This window comes from Chrysemys picta, chromosome 10, assembly GCF_011386835.1.
Source record: "Chrysemys picta bellii isolate R12L10 chromosome 10, ASM1138683v2, whole genome shotgun sequence".
NCBI lineage: Eukaryota > Metazoa > Chordata > Testudines > Emydidae > Chrysemys > Chrysemys picta.
Window position 1 is genome coordinate 7,173,990 of NC_088800.1, and position 20,423 is coordinate 7,194,412.

At 42.3% G+C, this 20,423-nt stretch overlaps 1 protein-coding gene across 2 annotated transcripts; it reads left to right on the plus strand.

Moving 5' to 3' along the window:
- The first annotated feature begins 4,530 nt into the window (after window positions 1-4,530).
- Window positions 4,531-20,193, plus strand: SPG21 (SPG21 abhydrolase domain containing, maspardin). 2 transcript variants are annotated; one of them, XM_008165484.4, is made up of 10 exons: window positions 4,531-4,888; window positions 8,116-8,315; window positions 8,429-8,522; window positions 13,109-13,270; window positions 15,410-15,490; window positions 16,251-16,396; window positions 17,008-17,116; window positions 18,223-18,330; window positions 18,979-19,119; window positions 19,529-20,193. In XM_008165484.4, the coding sequence occupies exons 3-10, from the start codon at window positions 8,460-8,462 to the stop codon at window positions 19,649-19,651; spliced, it is 933 nt and encodes a 310-aa protein (XP_008163706.1). In that variant the 5' UTR covers window positions 4,531-4,888; window positions 8,116-8,315; window positions 8,429-8,459; the 3' UTR covers window positions 19,652-20,193. The 2 variants fall into 2 exon arrangements, with proteins under 2 accessions (XP_008163706.1, XP_008163705.1); XM_008165483.4 differs by having other exon boundaries at window positions 4,531-4,778.
- The last annotated feature ends 230 nt before the right edge of the window (window positions 20,194-20,423 follow it).

A 20,423-nucleotide genomic window follows, 5' to 3' on the forward strand; every position in this document is an offset into this window, starting at 1 on the left:
ACAAAATTTCAGGGGCTGGCTCCTTGGGACTCAGTTAGAAAGCCACTGAACAGAGGAAGTTCCTGAGCAGAGTCTCCTCAGGGAAGCTGGTTAGGAAACTATTCCAATGGTGTCTCCCTGGTGAGCAGAGGCTCACGGAGAGAGGAAAAGGCCCAGACAAAATGTGCTTGCAGACAAGGGACCCAAGTAGCCTGGGAGAACAAATTGGGAGTGGGAACTCCTGGGGAGCTACTGAGGACTGGCTCAGCAAAGAGTGAGGCACTGTCAGGAGAAGACTAGTATTTGGCCGAACGCCCAGAAGAGGCCCAAGCTCCAGGCAGGGAATTCAGCCTGAGATTGCTCTGGGCTAAAGGAGCAAAATATAAGACTGATTAACCCACAGGTAGAAAATTTCCAGAGAAGTAGCTGACAGAAGCTTTTTTATGTTTTCATGTTGTCTTTTTCTGTTACATAAATGAGACCCTTCGAAGAAGATGCTCTTTAATATTACAAAGGCCTGTTTGGACTTGTTTATACCCCGGCTGAGGGGAAACTGAGGCAGGGGTCACCTGCAGTGTTGTGTCTGATCGTATGGGGAACACCAGACTAATCTCCACAGCATTATAAAAACCTACAGCTATAATTCTGGAAATAAATACTATGTATACACAGCAATCCTTGCAACAATGGCTGGAGAGAATAATTGGGTCAATTCTCCTCCCCAATCAATATACATTTCTGGTGCCATCTCAGAAACAGCATTCACTTCCCTCAAAACACTAGTAGCTCAAAAAAATTCCAACAATAAATCCAAATTGAATGATGGCTCAAGTCACTAAATCAACACTGAGAACACAGTGACAAATCCTTGCACAGAACTGTCACACCACCAGCCTGCAGCACCACAGTGAAATGTGCAAAGCTAAAGCAGACTCTATCAAACGCAGAACCGTAATTGTGACAGTGCAAATTGGAGACACGAAATAGTGTGAAAACCCAGGAAGAATTGACCATACAATATAATATGACCCAAGAGAAATTGAAATGGGGAAGTGTTTATATTTTACTTCAATATCTAAAATACACAGGAATTTGAGAAAGATAGTTCCTCAGATTGTCAGAATTGATAAAAGATTTTACGTTAAAAAAAAGAGGCCAAACTGTGTACAACTCTGGGGAAAGAGATGTAAATCATAGCATCATGCCCTGGACAACCTGCAATTGGATCAGGAATGGACAGAAATGACAAAAAGACATGGACCAAACCCCCAAATACATGATATAATCTTACCTTGGGTAGAATGTACCTACCTCTGACAGATGCTGGGGGGTTCTGTTTCCTTCTTGCATGTGGGCAACACTTGCAGAGCTTGTGATACTGGTCACATATGGATGAACTGTAACGAGTTGGTCCTGACTTTCCTCTCAAGTAATGGGGCAGAAGAAGAAACTTACTACCTGATCCCTTTGTGTGTTAAATTAGGCACCTGCAAACCATCAGACCCATCCCTGATAGCGGAGTTATATAGAGCAGTGTTCTCAACGAGGGATCCAGTGCCTCCTGGGGGGCCACGAGCAGGTTTCAGGGGTCCACCAAGTAGGACCAGTGTTAGACTCACTGGCAGGAGTGCCACCAGCTTTTCTGCCTCCCTAGGCAGCGGAAGGTCCCGCCCTGAAATGCCGCCCCGCACAGAGGCGGCAGAAGGTCCTGCCGCCGAAATACCACCGCGGTTGCTGCCCCCCAAATTGTAGCGCCCTAGGCAACCGCCTAGGTCGCCTAATGGGTTGCGCCGGCCCTGCTCACTGGGGTCCAGGGCATAAAGCCAAAGCCTTGCTGTGCGGGGCTGAAGCCTGGGGCTCCAAGCCCTACCACCTCGGGCTGAAGCCGAACCCTGAGCAAGTGGCACGGGGCCCCAGGCATTTGCCCTGCTTGCTACCCCCTAATGCTGGCCCTGGCTTTTATATGCACAAAAAATAGTTGTTGTGGCATTGGTGGGCTGTGGAGTTTTTAAAGCAGGGAGCAGCTCAGAAAGAAAAAGGTTGAGAACCGCTGCTATAAAGGGACACTGCAGTATGTAACATGAACACTGAATGCTTTTTTGTAGTTTCTGATAAAATTTTGGATGGATTTCGAGCCTTATGAAATACAGGTTTAACAGCACTATCTACAGCCAGACATAGGGCAGGTAAGTCCCATGCACTGTTTGCTTCTAATGCTGTATCTGCAGAGCTCCTTGTGAAAGGCCTGGAACGGAAGCAGCAGGGGAAGTGCCTTCAACAACTGAAGAGCACCACTAGAAATGGAATGACTTGCACTCATAAACCATGGAGGTCTAGGGGAAAGGTACTGTTGGCTTTAAGTACGTGTGCTATTATACATGAAGGTTGGTTGCCAAATGTATACCAAAGCTCGTTCAGACATTTTAAGATAATTAGCAAAACCTGGACTTCTGTGGCATTAATATCTCTATTTGTAATTAACTTGAACTGAACTTTGAATAAAACTCACCAGAGTGGTCCAGATTTATGAAATAAGATTAGGATCATAGCTTCCTCAGCCCAAAGCTTCATCTTCAGAAATCTTTTGTCACTAGAAAATCTAGTGTAGTGTTCAGATGATAGTTTGTATGAAATATACTATCTAAAATAAGATCCAATCCTGCAAACATGTATGCACACATTTAACTGTACGCACTCGTAGTTCTGTTAAAATCAATGACACTATTCACATGTGAAGTCAGCATGTGCATAAGTGCATGATCAGGGATATAAATTGCAACACATTGTATTGAGCAATAATGATATTCTCTCCTTCCTCTAGGTGGCAGCAGCAGTCCACAGTTATTCCTTCTCCACAAGCATAATGGGCCGCAGGAATCAGAATAAAGCAAACATTGGTTTGGAAAACCTTTACTGGTAATTTGCTTTTCTAGTTCACAAATTAACATCCAAATGTTGCCCATTGTTGCATGGCAGAGTTCAATGGAAGATATGCATAAATCAGAAAAGGGGCACAAACCTACTTTTCCCCCTTGGTCCCTTAGGTCACCTTTAATTACGTCCCTCCAAAATTTGGGTTCTCTCTTTCTCATCAGGACTTTCTGTCGTTGCAGCATTGGGTCAGAGAAAAGTTGCTTTTTTTTTTTTTGGCTGTTAAAATACATTTCAACCGCCTTCAGTTCGTTTTCTAACACATAGCAATACTTCCGGTCAGAGCCATCTGGTGGTTTTATGCCACAACAGCTGCAAATACACTTGCTCTATGAAATTCAACAAAGGATTTCCCCCCCAGGTTTTCCTGGTAGAGAATACAAATTCACTGCCCACTTTCAGAGTATTAATGCACCTGGTGTCCAAAGGAAATATTTTGCCCCGCCCAATAATGCATCATTTGAATTATGGGTTACCACATGTTCCTTACTTGAAGGGATGGTCCCTTATTCCATTGATTTGACACTTGGAGTGATCACCTGTGTACTAAAATGTATTAAAATTGGTAAGTACTATTTTCAACATTTAATTGAAGCTTACGATAATTGCACTGTATATTCGAGGGCAGTAGAAATGTACACTTGAGAGAAAAATACATATGCTAAGGGAAATGATGTTTCCCTAAAACATCTCTTAAAATAAAGTGTTGTCCCTTATTTTTCATGTGGTTTTCCTGATTTCCATCCAACAAAGGTGATCACCCTAACGCTCATTGACCATGCAGTAGATTTGAACTCACTGATAGAAATAAAAGTGCTGGAGCTCCTCTCTCCATTTCCGCATATGAGTACACACATATCTGCAAGGTTATCTGTTCCACTGGCTTTCACTAGAGTTTAAAAAAAAATCATTATAATGGAACTGCTATCCAGAGACACTGGAATGGGGCTGGGTTCAAACTAGAGCCCTAGTACCAACTCTCATATTTTATCAGGAGTCTTGCAGTGATTTTCATGGTTACTTAAAGTCCCAGCTCTTGGAGTCATGTTTATTATGTAGGAATCTCAACTTCCATTAAACAAATTTCTAGCCCTTGTAGATGTGGAGAAAAACTTGAAAACTTGTCCTAAATGCACCCTAAATGACTCCAAAACCAGAAAGGCAAAGATACCCCCCTCCCCCAATGTTCTCTTTTTATAAAACCTGGTGTTTTCTAAGCCAATCTCATAATTTGCAGGGAGGTCCTGATTTGTGATTTTTGAACTCTTGGGGTTGGCCGTACTGGTCCAGAGTAACCATGGAGTACACTCCCCAGTGTCACTGGAGCCGCAGCCCAGAACTCAGGCCCAGGTAGTACTTTGGGGTGAGAGAGGCCCACGTGGGAAGCAGGGGAGTCACTACTTATCATAGAATATCAGGGTTGGAAGGGACCTCAGGAGGTCATCTAGTCCAACCCCCTGCTCAAAGCAGGACCAATCCCCACTTCTTTGAGTGCCTGGGTGGAGGCGTCGCCCTCACTATCAGGGTTGCCTGCCAAGCGCCAGGTTACCCGCCGTACCACTCATATGACCCCCTTGCTTATTATAGGTCACATGATCCCTGCCCCGCGGTAGTTGCCAAGAGCTCAGGTCACGTGGCGCCACTGTTCCGCCTCGGTAGCGATGGACGCCGTCAGCTGTGAACGCTCACCTGTGTGATCACGTGGTCAGCGTGTACGCTCCCTCCTCCCCCACCGGACGCAGGCGCAGCACCCGGAAACGGGCTCTTCGTCCGCTTCTCACTGGCAGGACGCGGGAGCGAGGCTCGGCGACAGACACCCCCTCCCCCTCCCTCCCCCAGCCCGCTTCAGCGCCGCGCGGGAGGAGCCGGTAAGGAGCGGGAGGGGTTCGTCCGCGCGGGGACCCCCTCTGCACAGAGCCCCCACCCGTCCCGCAGAGCTCCCCCCGTTCTCTTTGGGGCAGAGAGCGGAGAAGCCAAGGTACTGGGATGTGCCACAGGGCTCTGACCCCCCCTCGTGCTGGGGAAGGGGAGGAGGGGGCTCTTGGCCCCCCTGTACTGGGGGAGGGGAGTGAAGGGAGGGGGCTCTTAGCCCCCCTGTGCTGGGGGAGTAGGGGGGGCTCTTGGCCCCCCTGTGCTGGGGGAGGGGAGGGAAGTAGAGGGGGCTCTTGGCCCCCCTGTGCTGGGGGAGGGAAGTAGGGGGGGCTCTTGGCCCCCCCGTGCTGGGGGGAGAGGCAGGAATGCGGAGAGGGATGGGACCTGTAATCTCATGTCCCAAAAGATGCTGTTTTAACTCCCTGTGGTGGCACTTTTCATTTATTAGTAAGTTAAAGCGCCTGTAGCTGTTGTAACTAAACTGCCTTTATGAGCACAGTTTGTTTCAGACACACAATTTTACTGATTCGGATTTTGTGTCCATGGGAGCAGGAATAACCTGGCCGATGCAGCAAGAAACATCAGGAGAGCAAATGTTTTGATGGGTGGGCTGAGTAACGGTTCTTACTGGTCTGTTTCTTACAGATCAAATGCAGCTTGGGGGTATAGACATCCAAACAATTGTTAACAGATTATATGTAGCTTTCCCTCTCCTGTGACAGGCTCAAAAGCAGTTCAGACCATCAGTGATTGAAAGTTACTAGAGCCGTGTTGTGAATGAGTCACAAAAAACTTACCAGACACATTTAATCTCTATTCCTGCTTATGGGATATACATCAACAGGCAACATTTTCCTACATGTATTAGTGTATTTGAATTAAAAAAAACAAAAACTAAACTTGCTTGATCATTAACCAGTCTGAGAGTTGTTGATATTCACTACATATGAGTTGTATTGGATAGTTGATTTCCCAGCTACGTTTCATGGCATTGTTTCGGTTCTGTGACTTCAAAGAGCATGCAAGCAAGCATTAGTGTCACAAATATTTACGGGTGTGAACTTAGTATTCTGTTTCTGTGCATACTTGCATATATGTTGCTTTGAATGTTCACAGAAAGTAAATTTCATACCATTGAAATTCATTTGCACAAACACTCTTGAGACACAAACACAAGGGGTACAGGCATGGTCAGAACAAACTTTAAAAACAGCAAATTTAAGGGGAAATGTTTTGCGGTGGTGGTTGTTTCTAGTTATCATTTGATGGATGGCTTGCTTGCATGAGTGTGAGGATCTCAGTCTAGTTACTAGTAGATAGCTGTCCACTGCACAAAACCTTCTACAAATGGCATTGATTGGGATCTTTATTAGCAGTCTCAGGAGTGATCCCAAGGTTTGAATGGGCATGGAGATTGATATGCTTTATCAGTCCAATGAGGGGGCCCCTTCAGGTCATTGTTGAGGTACATTCTCACGACAGTGAGAGTGAGGAAAAGTTTGAACAGATGCTGCCTGTACCCAGGATATGGATTGAGGACCCCTGTGTCCAAAGTTGTAACTGGCACCTATCACCATCACCTAATAATGGTACTAAAACAATAGGCAAAAGAAGAGGAAAGATGAGAACTGATTATAGCTAGAATTGATTTCTAATCCTTTTGTAGAGAACAAAATTATTCTTTAACATACCATTCCTTTTAGCAGACTACACAAATGCTTCCTGTTTAGCACTTCCTTACATGTGTTCATACAAGACCTTGCTCAGTGGGACGCTGATTCTGACTTGGGCTTCTGACTGCTACTATAATATAAATAATATAGTATAAAAGGATCAAGTTCACTGTACTTTTTTGTTTGCTGTTACTATTTTTGCTGTACTTCATTGCACCATCGCATCCCATATCTGTTTTGTATGTGAACAGGGTAAGCCATACTTTTGGCAGGTGCAGGGGATTAATAGAATGAACTACTCTTATTTTTCTAATGCACAGCTGTCCTTCCCATTCCAGTAATGTTTCACTTTGCAGTCTGTTGGGTGGAAGAGGCATTTGGCCTCCGTTATACCTTTTTGGTGCATCCAGTGTAGCACAAGTGGTAAAATATATGTCGTAAACAGTAATTTAGCCAAAATTGAAATGAGACCCAACCCAGTTGGATGGGAAATCTCTGAATCTGGAAACATTTGTTGTAGAAAAAAAAATCTTTCATTTTCATTATACAGTACTGAAAACTGTAGGTAAGAGGCGCACATTTTTCTTTCATGTTGGGTGGGGTGGAGGGGAAATACGCCCTTCCTTCAGAGTTCACATTTCATTAAACAGCAGAAGAATGGGCATCTGAGTTCTAGAGACATGAAAGTGAATTGTAACTAATTCTTTAGTCCAGTTGCAAAATGAATTAGTTTTTAATGGATTTTATACACTGTCTAGACTAGCCCTCAGGGAAACTGACCAGAATTGGCAATTGCCTTTATTCTACTAAGAAAAATGAACAAGTGGCCATTAATTATAATTGGGTAATGATAATTAATAAAAGGAAACTTATTATGCATTCCTTATCCACTATATTCTTGTGAGCACATGAAAAGAATCACAGTAGCAGGATTTCCCTTGCAAACTAAAGTTAACAAACAGTCAGCATACAGCTGTGAACTTAAAACATTATCTGGCATCATTTGCTGTACAAATGGAAGTTCTTAATCTACTAGTGCTATAAATGTTCCAATGAAATGTAGATCCCATGTCAGTTATGTAAGTTTCATTACTACAAATAAGTAGGATCCCATATAGACTATATAACATTCAGAATGTGCAGGCAATCTTAAGACTTACCTACATGGGGAAACTGACTGGAATAGCTCCATGTAGATACTCTGTTCTGGAATAAAAGTGATTTTATTCCAGATTAATATTCCCATATTAGAAGCCCACTAATTATTCCAGAATAAAGTGATTTTTATTCTGGAATACTATCCACACTGGAAGCTATTTTGCAATAGTTACTCTGGTCAATTTCCCTGTGTGGACAGGCCCTGAAGTTTTGACTGTTCTTTACAATAGGTATCATGTAATCTGAAGAGAAGATTTTTACACATTTTAAGATGCTTTTAAGTTAATTCTACTTAAATGAGAGGTGCCGTCTGAATAGTTGACTAAATGGACTGTAGACCCATGAAACATAAGTACTTATACAGTCCATTGTCTGAACTGTGAGCGAAGTACCAGCGAATTCAAATAGAGGCCACCGTTAATAAACCGTCTTAAAAGGAACGTTAAAATATAACTTGCTGTTTAAAAACATCTTAAACCCTGCAATACTATCTTCCTTTCAGGAGCTGCTACAGTGGAATGCTTTGTTATGAAAAGTTCTTATTGCACAAGACACCATCGATTCCTAATTAGAGGGTTAGTAATATTCAATCAAGAGACTGCATTTTCTGAATATCCCAAAGTGGTTATAATTAAAACTAAGGATACGTAAACACGGCACAAGTTAGAAGACTGACGAGGGAGGACGGTCAACTGAGAAGAGGTAAAAACAAACTTATCCTGAAAGAATCCTTTGTATACACAATGAGGCTTTTATGCACTGGATTAGTGTAAACCTACATTCTTAATCTGAAACATCACATGTCTGTGTTTCAGGTTTACACAACCTCAGTTTCATCTAAACATCATGGGAGAGATTAAAGTCTCTCCTGACTATAACTGGTTCAGAAGTACAGTTCCTCTTAAGAAGGTATGTATGTTTTTATCATCTGTTTATGAAGTGGTATTTTATTTCTGAAGGGTCATGGTGTGCAGGGGTGGAATTTGCCTAAGCAATGGGTCTTTGTAGGTAATGGAAAATAGTCACTGGAGGTGGCAGATCTAGGTATCAACGTGGCCCCCATCACCGTGGTATTTGAGTACTCAGCAAGTACTTTTATATTCACGTAACTTTCATTGGAGGTGGTCTGTTACCTCTAGTGGGATTCATGGTGCCACCTGAGTTTTGGGAGCCTTCTGGAAAATGGTGCCTGTTGGGTGCCACAAGTGCCCTCTCGTGGCAACAAACGTTTGAAGCTGAGATTAGAAAAAGGTGGTGGAGCTGAGAGGGCTGCCGTGTACCATCCTTGCTGGGGCTGCCGCTGGCTTTGCCCACTGTGCCCACCAATTCACATGCTTACACAGCAATGCTGTCTTGACTCATGAAAAGACTTTTGCTGTCAGCTTCACAAATTCATCCTGGGTTCTGACCGTCAAGCTATGGGTTCTTTCCATCTCACACATTATTACAAGTAATAATGGTGCTGCAGGCCAAACTACCTCTTTGCAGTCCCATTGCCTCCAGATTATGCCCAAAATGGGTCTGCACAGATGTAATTGCACTTAATTTGTAGCCCGAGAGATAGCATAGGTGTACTGATGTCATAATTTAGCTTGCATATTGTCATACTGGGGATTTAACGAGATGGAAAGAACGCCCGTGAGACTGTGCCACTTCCTACAGGAACTGCATTGCATGTAAGCTCTTGAGCAAGTTTAATTCTCCATTTGCTGATGATTTATGCATATTTTCATTTAATCAATCAATTTCAGGGTAATCAATGAAGGTTTTATCTGAGCCTCAAAGTACGGGCATAACTTTCTTTACTGATTGCTTACTTCAAAATAAAAAACGACAGAGTCAAAGACACCACAGTGACGAATGTGGGAAGTGGGTGAGACCTAAACAAGCCAGTCTTGGTCTCTGAAGGGGAAAAGCTCAATTTTAATTATAGTTCATTGTGGGGGTTGTTTCTAGGAATAAGACACTTCCCTCTTCGGCTGTGATTGTTAGCAATATGGTCAGCATGGAGGAGGCAAGGTTCCCTGATGCAGAAGGAGGGAAAACGGGGCTTGCCATCCCACTTCTTCCCTCCTTGTTGCTGCTTTGTGCTGCCACCAAATCAACGTAGTGAGCTCCCACAGTTTGTTCTTTGTGGGGTAGCGGGGGTGAGAGGCTTGGAGATACTAGGCTGCTTTTCTTGCACCCGCCATGTGTTATCACTGCCACTTCTCCCCCTTCCTGCTGAGGTCATAGATAGATGGAAGCCTGTTCCTTCTAGAGGGATGCTGAAAATTAAATCAGTTTTTAAAGATTCTTTCATTCTGCCTCTGATCCTAGTTTGAGTGATGCTATCTGTTTATAGCCATACTCCTTAGTACTTGTGATCAGTAAAGACCAAAGAGTGCAATGGAATAAGTACTTAGTGTGGCGTCCTGGCTAAATTCCACTGCAGATAACTATTCTGCTTACATAAAATTCACCCTGCAGTTGCAACTGGAGAAATGGCTCTTCACTTCCTTTCCTGAAAACTACTAGTACTTCTGGTGCAGAATGGCGTCTGCCTTCCACCCCACTGGTGATTGCATTTCCAAAATGTGATAAGTCATTCCCATAGTTAATCTGCAGTGTTACAAAGAAAAGTGCTTTATAGATGCACGTTATGACTTGCAGATGTGTGTGGTGGGGAAGAAGGTTGGTTTTGTGGGTAGAGGACAGGGCTTGGAGCCAGGAGCCCTTGTGCTATGTTTGTCATTCAGGAAGCCCTTGCAAAACTTTGTGCAAGTCATTTAAACTGCATACAGCCCAGTTTCCTGAGTGTAAAATGGGGTGGGAGTGGGGAGAATGCGGAGGATAAACTAACTCAACTTCATAAAGTGCTTTGAGAGCCTCAGGTAGGAAGTGCTGTATGAGTGGAATGTTCCGTCTCTTTAAAATGTCACACCGGCTATCTGTAAAACAGTATGTCTTACTATCTAAAATATTATCCTGCTCTGAGACAGTCATGGGGTGAAATTCTGGCTCTATTGACGCCAATGGGAATTTTGCCATTTATTTCACTGGAGCCAGATTTCACCCAAAATGTAAATTCAATAATCAATCAAGTGTGGTGTAACAGAACAGAAGGTGGTCGATAACCTGTCTGAATCAGCTGTTAATCAGTGTGACTCAGCTGTGCAACATTTATTGCAGATCCAAACACATCACACTAAATCTACATATTATGTGGCTCTTTCTCAAATGGAACAAGTGTTTGCCATACTCTGGGTGCCGTTAATTGTCTGGCTTTGGGGAAAGTAATTAATTTAATCTCTCTGGACCTCAGTTCCCCATCGCATGTATTGAGTCTTAATCATTTCTTTAACACTTGTTAATATCCTCAAGTGAAGTACTCAGTGTAAGGCATGTTTCATTTTCAAAATCATGAAGATATGCGCTTGTTACACAGACACACAGGGCCACAATGAGCAGATTCAATTAATAATCTTACATAGCAGAGGAGAACTTCCTTTCACGTAATGTAAAAGTAGAAATGCGAGTTCCTTAGCAGTTCCAGGGCTCTGAGAAGTCCTGGCACTAAATCCGTTCTAATTTCTTGGAAACTTTACAAAAACTACTGATAATATGATAATCACATGCTCCCTGAACCTCAAGGACAGACTTCCTTGTAAATCAAAGATTTGTTGTCAGCCAGGCAGATCTTAGGATTTGGCATTTCCAGAGTATCCATAGAGGGGTTGTACTGCTCTGACAATGAGAAAAAGCTTTTGGGTGCTAACAGTTCAATAAGTTGTAAATTTAAAATGGATCACAGATGCATAAACAGAGAGGTCCTGCATCTGTTGTACTGCATGGGCTTTATTTGGGGGTTTTATGGTCACTTGAGTTTATTTGGCCTGTAGTCCTGTACTACTGGTGAGTTTTGTACCTTTAAAAAAAATCCTAAATATATACAACAATATGCCTGAAAAGCAAACCCTGAAACTGTGAGATTGAGACTTCTCAAACTCTTATTCTTTAAAGATGCCATTTGTGCAAGATTTTCATTCTTGGGTCTTGAATTCCGAGTATAAGACAGGGAGAACACAAAGGTCTGAAGGGCAGCAGTAGTGGCTGGGGTCTAAGCTAGCCACTTCCTCAGCTGGTCATGTGCCGCTCTGCTTCTCCAACGTCTCTCCCTTGAACATTCTAGTGAACTCCTCTTTGACAGTAAATCAGCTCTCTGTCCCATTCCAGCTTGTACTACTTTGGGTATCCTCTGAACGGTGTCCCTATCTTACAGTCAAACCTCCATTGTTTCAGATTAGTGGTCCCAATTTTCTGGGTCTGTTTAAGACAGTAGTGTTAAATAGTCACCAGACCTGCAAGTTCTTGGCCCACCCCCAACTACCTCCATATATCAAGGCCTAGGAAAACTGAGTCAGTTGTAGGGTGCTGTCCTTCCAACCCAGAACTTTGACGATGTTTCTCAGTTGGAGGAGGATGTTCTTGGTGGTGTAGATTCAGACCTTTAGCAGCCAGGGGGCTAGTCAAACCATAGAAGGAATTTTCCTCCTGGCCAAGCATGTGCCACTACTTATGGTATAGTACAGGGATTGGCAACCTTTGGCACGCAGCCCATCAGGAAAAGACCCCGGTGGGCCAGGACGGTTTGTTTACCTGCCGCGTCCGCAGGTTCGGCCGATCGCAGCTCTCGCTGTCTGTGGTTCACTGTCCCAGGCCAATGGGGGCAGCGGGAGCGACGGCCAGCACACCCCTAGGTGCGCGCCGCTTCCCGCAGCCCCCATTGGCCAGGAGCGGCAAACTGTAGCCAGTGGGAGCTGTGATCAGCCGAACCTGCGGACGCGGCAGGTAAACAAACCGTCCCGACCCGCCAGCGGCTTTCCCTGACAGGCAGCGTGCCAAAGGTTGCAGATTTCCTGGTATAGTATCTTCTAAGAGTCGGTCCCGTTTGTAAACAGACTATTGGGATGCTCCCATGATAAATTCCTACACCAATTTTCATATCTAAAATTACTCTATCCGATACAAGGGACCAGAGTGCCTGATTCAGGAAGATGCTAAGCTCAAACCGAACATTAGTTCAGCTGGGGTTATGTAACTTGTATATTGGTAAGGAAAAGATCCCTACATAAAACAATCTCTGCAAGCTGACATAATTCACTTCTTACTTTTGGCACTTGCACTGGACTTCAGTTGTTCAGAACATCACAAACGTCCATAAGACAGTGACTGTTCTATTAACTAAAACCATACTGCTTAGAGAGAGAGTCTGATCAGCTTCTTTTCTATTTCACAACCTCAGTTCTGCCTCCAGATGTGTGTAGGCGGACAGCGTAAACATCACATTTATTAAACAGGCAATGGGTGAAAAGTTATTCAGAAGGGTAGCAAAGGGTGAACTTGTTTGAAAGAAAAATCTTGTAATGTTTTTCACAAACTGTGCTACTCGAAACTGAATGGGAGATATCTGGTATCAGGCTAACACAAAGTTTCACTAAATTCTCTTCTTCCAGATCATAGTAGACGATGATGACAGTAAAGTGTGGTCATTATATGATGCAGGATCCAAGAACATCAGGTGCCCACTCATATTTCTTCCACCTGTAAGTGGAACTGCAGATGTGTTTTTCCAGCAGATTTTGGCACTGACTGGATGGGGTTACAGAGTTATTGCTGTGAGTATTCTCAATGCAACATCAAAATTCAGTGTTTGTTTGCTCTTATGTTACAGTAAAAAAAACAGAGTTTTAGGTGCATCTGGTAAAGGTCAGCTTCTAAGTTTGTTTAGCTCGTAATTTTTGGAGGAATCAAAGCAGAGAACTCCAGGGAAGGCTATACTAAGGTATATTCTGGGGTATGTAACATGCAAAACTGGGCCTAAACCAAACCTGTGTTCACTATGTGAGTATGTGAAACATACAAAAATGTATATTAGATTTGTACCTAGTGGATTCGTTCTGTGATGTTTTTTTCTTTACTCCATGAACACCAGGAGTTGGAGTTTGCTGATGTCTCATTCATAGGGTTTTACCAAATTCACAGTCCATTTTGGTCATAGGACTTTAAAAATCGTTAATTTCATGATTTCAGCTATCTAAATCTGAAACTTCAAGTTGTTGTAATTGTAGGGGCCCTGAGCCAAAAAGGAGTTGAGGGGGGGTGGCAAGGTTATTTTAGGGGGGTTGCGGTACAGCTGCCCTTACTTTTGTGCTGCTGCTGATAGCAATGCTGCCTTCAGAGCTGGGCAGCTGGAGAGTGGCGGCTGCTGGCCGGGAGCCCAGTTCTGAAGGTAGAGCCGGCAGCAGCAGTGCAGAAGTAAGGATCGCATGGTATGGTATTGCCACCCTTCTGTGCTTCTGTTGGTGGGATGCTGCCTTCAGAGCTGGGTGCTCAGCCAATAGCCACCCAGCTCTGAAGGCAGTGCAGAAGTAAGGGTGGCAATACTGCAATCCCCCTAAAATAACCTTACAACTCCCCATAACCCTCTTTTGGGTCAGGACCCCCAATTTGAGAAACGCTGGTCTCCTCCGTGAAATCTGTATTGTATAAGGTAAAAGCGCAAACAAAAGACCAGATTTCACCGGGGGTAGGGTGGGGGGGTGGGGAGGGAGAGCATATTTCACAGTCTGTGATGCGTTTTTCATGGCCGTGAATTTGGTAGAGCCCTACTCGTTCATTTCTCTTGGGGTTTTGTACAAGAGGAATTCTAAGTTTGCAGTTGACACTCTTTCCAGTGCAACAACTTCCCATGGCCTTGATTTGTCTTCAGTTGGATCTCTGTTAGCTCCTCTCTGATTCAGCTTGATATTGGTCAGGAATATAACCATGGTAGTTGGCTTCTCTGAAAGGCCAACGTGATGTGATGTAACTTTGGTCAAGGTACAGCCAGACTACCCCACTTATCCACATCATTTTAAGAAGCATTACCTGGTGTCTAAAAATTTAACTGAATGGGTAATTTAACCTAAAGGCTCCAGTATGACTGAGCTGTCCCCATGTAGTTATGGGTCACTGCCCAACTTCAGGCCTTTACTGCCTTTGTTTTTCCTTGGCCACTTCTGGCCCTGTTCCCCTTTCTATGTCTGCTTCCATCAGAGTTTGCTCCTTTCACCTTCCATCCTTCCAGTGGAGCAAAGCTGATAGTGTTTTATAAATTCTACCCATTTAAAAAAAAAAGTCTTCCTATTGGATCAGACATTGATCAATCTGGTTTCCCTCCAGCAGTGACCAGTATCTGTTGTTTCAGAAGGAAACCTTTCAGCTCTGCTTCCTGTTCCTAAGCCAGTTGATCAGTGGATGAGGGGTTGCCATCCTTTTATCTTCGGAAGTTGAGTTTACTGAAAAGGCATACAACTTGATTACCCCCTTGCCTAGCTAGCCTGGCTGAAAATATTAAGTCACAATTTTTTTTTTTTTAGAAGGACTTAGTTGTAGTGTTTGTCTTGATGCCTCTCTGCTGCTGGGAATTCCATGGGGAAGGTCTGAATTTTTTGCAGAAGCCTTATTTATGCAAATAGTAGTGTAGCTTTAAGTAGTGTACATCTTTACTAGATAATTTTATTTCTGATGATTTTTATGGTATGGGATCCCTAGAAACAACATTTGTACAATAGACTACACAATGAGAATTTTGCACATCATCCAATGTTGAATGTCTTGGCTGCATCTGTTTGGCCAGGTTTTAATATACAAGGCTTTAAATATTTTTTAAGCAGAAAGCCCAGAGGTGCTTCTGGAGATACGAAAGAGCAGCTGCTTAAAGAACAGCTTCATTTAATTACTCATTGCACTTTCATTTTACTTTATTACTCTAGTTGCAGTATCCAGTGTATTGGGACCACCTTGAGTTCTGCGACGGATTCCGAAAACTACTAGACCACCTACAACTGGATAAAGTTAGTGCCCTGAGATTGACAAATAACGTGGTGTTACTATAAAAATGTTAGGTAAAAAAGCCTAGAGTTTATTAAGAACTAACATGCAGAAAATGTCCATGCTATGATGCAGGCTTATTAAAAACAAGAAATTCAAAATTGAAGCAAACACTATCCAAAAACTGTCCTGCTTTGATTTCATTAGTCACTGCTTTCAGGAATTGTTTAAAAAAAAAAAATTGCATGTGGTTTTTTATTTATTTCAGTTTTGTAGTTAATTAATGACTTAGGTCTTCGGGGCAAAGACAGTCTTTTTATTCTGTTTGTACAGTACATGGCACAATGGGTGCTAGGATAATACAGATAAACAATACTAATAGTAAGTAATGGTAGTAAATGACATATCACAACATCTTCAATCTTGAATTAAAATAGCTATTGAAGAGAGGTTAAAATAATTGTTCATACTATATTGATTTTGGCATGATAAATATACTAAAGTCCTGATTTGAATTTTTGAGATGCCTACATTGCCCGTGTCTTTATTTTCAGTCTTTAAAGTATCTTTCTTTTTAAAATTACAACATCTGAGAGGTGTTTTAGTATTTTTTGGGGGGTTGAAAATAAATTTTGAACTTCAGTTATTTCTAAATAAACTTTCATCTTATGTCAGAATACAAGGAAAGGAATAACATTGTAATGTTATGTTTTTATAATATGTTATGCATGGATATTCAGGATAGATTTAAGTTGTTACATAACTTGTTTGGTTTTAAATTAGGTTCACCTTTTTGGCGCTTCTTTGGGAGGCTTTTTGGCTCAAAAATTTGCTGAGTATACACACAAATCCCCCAGAGTTCAGTCTCTGATCCTGTGTAATGCTTTTAGTGACACTTCCATTTTTAACCAGACCTGGACTGCGAACAGGTGAGAAATATTGATAAAATGTAATGTCAGTCTTTGAGCGTTATTACATTTTATAGTAAAATGTCAGTTTTAGACAAATGTAGTTTCAAAAACAGATTTCTTGCTGGTAATCTGAGCAAGCAATGGAAAAACAGGTGGCAAAATACTTTAAAAAGCCATGTTACAAGGAAGGTGCACACTTTCACAATCAGGATTTTGAAACCTGGAATTTTAACATTGGAGACAAGTTTTTGTTTTTTGTCTTAAACTTTTATGACTGATATAATCAGACTTGGGAAAGATTGAGTCAAGACTAGATCTTTGTTTTGCCTAGCAGATATATTAAGCTCAAATGAAACCAGTGTGGTGAAGAATACTTTTAAAATACTGACTATCCTGCGAGAGTGTAACTTTCAGTGTATTATATTCCTATACACACAGTTCTCTATCTGTTATTTTAAAAGCTTATGTAATGATTGCCCTAGTGAAGTCCTGCACAAACCACTTGATTTGAAATTAAACTCAAATGTTTTTTTGGGGGGAAGAGAGGAGAAACCAGAAGACACAACCTTTTAATTTTTGGAGGTCTTTAAACTTGAAGAGATTCATGTGATCTCATGTTTATATTTCAGCTTTTGGCTAATGCCTGCATTTATGCTGAAGAAAATTGTTCTTGGAAACTTTGCTTCTGGTCCTGTAGATCCTGTAATGGCAGATGGAATCGATTTCATGGTTGATAGGGTAAGTGAGTCTTGGATGTCTAATTCTGGTAACGTTGAGCATGTTTAACCTTGCTTCTAAAGATAGCATACTGTATATGCCATAGGTACGTTGCTGCCATCTTTACTTGCCTAATATAAAAGATAAACAATAAGTGGCAGACCCTGAGCTAGTGTTACTTTGCATAGCTCTATTGACTTCAGTGGAGCTATGACAGTTTACAGCAGCTAAGGATCTGCCTCGTTTGTCTCTGTTCCTTAAAGAACACTTGATATTTTCAGGTTTCAGAGTAGCATCCGTGTTAGTCTGTATCCGCAAAAAGAACAGGAGTACTTGTGGCACCTTAGAGACGAACACATCCGATGAGATGCTCTGTAGCCCACGAGAGCTTATGCTCAAATAAATGTGTTTGTCTCTAAGGTGCCACAAGTACTCCTGTTCTTTTTGATATTTTCAAGATGCTGTGCAAACAGTGTTACTAGCCTAGCTAGCTGTGGTTAAGTTCAAGCTCCATTAAAGAGAAAAAGGCTAATGTATATGGAGTGTATTGACTCCCTGGCGTCCTCTAGAGAAGCAGTAACTGGGACACTGGAGGTCCTACAGGACGTCTGTCATTATGTAGTGGAGGATGCGATGAAGTCTGCCTCTCATGCCTGGAAGGGGATATTGTAGAGATATAAAACTGCAATTTAAGCCCTTCTTAGGGAAGTAGTGGTCAGGGCTCTTTAAAAAAAAAAAAACAACCAGTAGCCACCATATTTCTTTGCAAGGGTGCGATGATGGCGGGGGAGGAGAGGTGGCCACCCACCCCCAGACCAGATGATGGAGGGGCAGCCAGAACAAATGAGTGGCATTGTGACCCCATGCACCAGGGGGCAAAGTCATTTGTTCAAATTTGGCCTGGCCACCCTCCTCCATGTCCCCCATCACGATGGACCAAATCTGAGTGAGTGTTGTGGCAACCTCGTGCATGGGGTTGCAGTGCCACTCAAATTTGGGGCAACTGGACACTAACCTAAATCCTGCTCCTTAGCAAAATTTGGGTTGTGCCCATTTCTTCAGCTATGTTACCATAAACCTCCCCAAGTGAAACTGAATTCATAGCCTTTATATCCATGTATTGACAGCTGGAAAGCCTGGGCCAGAGTGAGTTAGCATCGAGACTTACCCTCAACTGCCAGAACTCCTATGTGGAACCTCATAAAATTCGAGACATTCCTGTAACTATTATGGACGTAAGTTTTTTTTTTTTTTTTTTTCTTTCTTCCTTTTAGCCTATTGCTTCACCTGGCTGGACTGAGTAGGATTTGGCTATTCCATGAGCAACTGTAATACTTGATCACCTTTGTAGAACAAAACGTGGAAGATCTAATTTCATGTTAGGTGTTGCTTTCTACTCATTATGCAACACTATGAATTAACTGTAAAATGTCACTGGGGTATCGTGCACAGTACAGTCTGAGCTCATGGCCCTATAAACTAGGGCAGCATGACTTCCATTTTCTGGATTATGATATGCCTATAAAATGTTAGGTGCTCTTAAAGATGCAATTGTTCTCTGTCCCTATTAACGTCAGTGTCACGTTGAGGTCAAACTGTAATAACTGAGGCAGATGTGAACAATATAGGAAATCACTCCTAAGCTTATTACTGGAGGGCAAAGCCTCGCACCTGTTAAATAAGCATAAAAAAATGTGTAATTTATTTTATACAGTAAGACTGTGGGCTTTATTCTTGGAGATGGATTTCACTGTTGGGCAAATCTCACTTCACAAAGAAGCTAGAAAGCAGTGAGGTGATTGTTAGAATAATTCTAGTATGCTATGGTAAATAGCTACAAAAAACGTGATTGGCTTCAGAGTTACTCTGTGATTGTTTTCAAGGTGTTTGACCAGAGTGCACTTTCAACTGAAGCGAAAGAAGAAATGTACAAACTGTACCCCAATGCCAGAAGAGCTCACCTTAAAACAGGAGGCAATTTCCCTTATCTCTGCAGAAGCGCTGAAGTCAATGTCTATATCCAAGTAAGCCTCTGAAATTCAAACCTTTCCTAGCAACGGGTTTAGAAATGTCCCAGCAGAGTCCCGTCTTTCTCATACCCTCATCTGCTGCTGTTCCCTAACCTTTGGGAGCTGCAGACACTGAACCCAATTGGTGCAGGAGGGTCGGGGCTACACAGCAGCCACGCTTGTTGGTCCTGGGTTTGAGGTTGGCTTTCATGTGCCTGATATCGCTGCACTCCCCTTGAGCTCTTGTGTTCCGTGTAGGTGGAGCAAATGTTGGTGTATGAACTAATGCTATGTTTTGACTGAACTATAATGGGGACTGGTTCCTGGATTTCACTGGCAGGGGAGGCGTGCTGCTTTCCTCTTACCTGGTACCTTACCCATCATTCTGTATTGCTGCTTCAGAGTTCCTTTTCATGTCCAACAGATACACTTACTGCAGTTCCATGGTACACGATATGCAGCCATTGATCCTTCTATGGTTAGTGCAGAAGAACTAGAAGTCCAGAAAATCAAGCTTCACAGCAGCAGTGAACAAGAGCAGCAGTAGCTTTCTCTCAATCAGTTAAAGCAGTGAACCAATCTGGTTGTCTTCCTGTATATAATCCGCTGTTTCCAATCTGCCTTTTTTTACGTTAGCCGGTTATCACTGTGCAACTCCAACAGGGTTGATATTATTCAGCGTAATGCAACCGAGAACGGTAATCTACAGCAGTGTAACAGGATACTTTGGTTTAAGTTTGTCTTTGAATGTAAGGAAGTACCTTTGAGAAGACTCCAGTTTTAAAGAATTGAGATACATTTTGCTACCAAAGTCTTCACCACTACGTTCTTAAAACAGAACCCCATTTCTTTTTTATATTTTTATTTAGCTGTATATATTGCACATGCAGGTTGTGTACTTAAAAGCTCATTTATAATTTTGTTGAATATTTGGATTAAAAAAATGCTGAAGTGCCAATGTGGACATCACTTATTTGCTTCATAAGTTGTGTTGCAAATTAGTTACTTTATTTCTACCTGAAATATGAAGCATTACAGTTTTTAACTTGCTAGCTGTAACAATGGTTTTCAATAAAACTTCAATTTCAACAAGTGGCTTTTTTCTAATTGACTACATAGAATTACTGTAGCTTAACGTGATCTTTCAGCGCTGCATGTGGATGTAAATAGCATCAAAGTGCAGTGCTACCATCAGAAAAGGTGTGTTGAAGGATGTTAAATTCTGCTTAGATTTGTTTTAAGGGTGTTTGTTGAACAGTAAAACCGCTTGAATCATAGTGAATTCCAATTTAATTGGGTTGGATAAGAGTGTTTTCAGC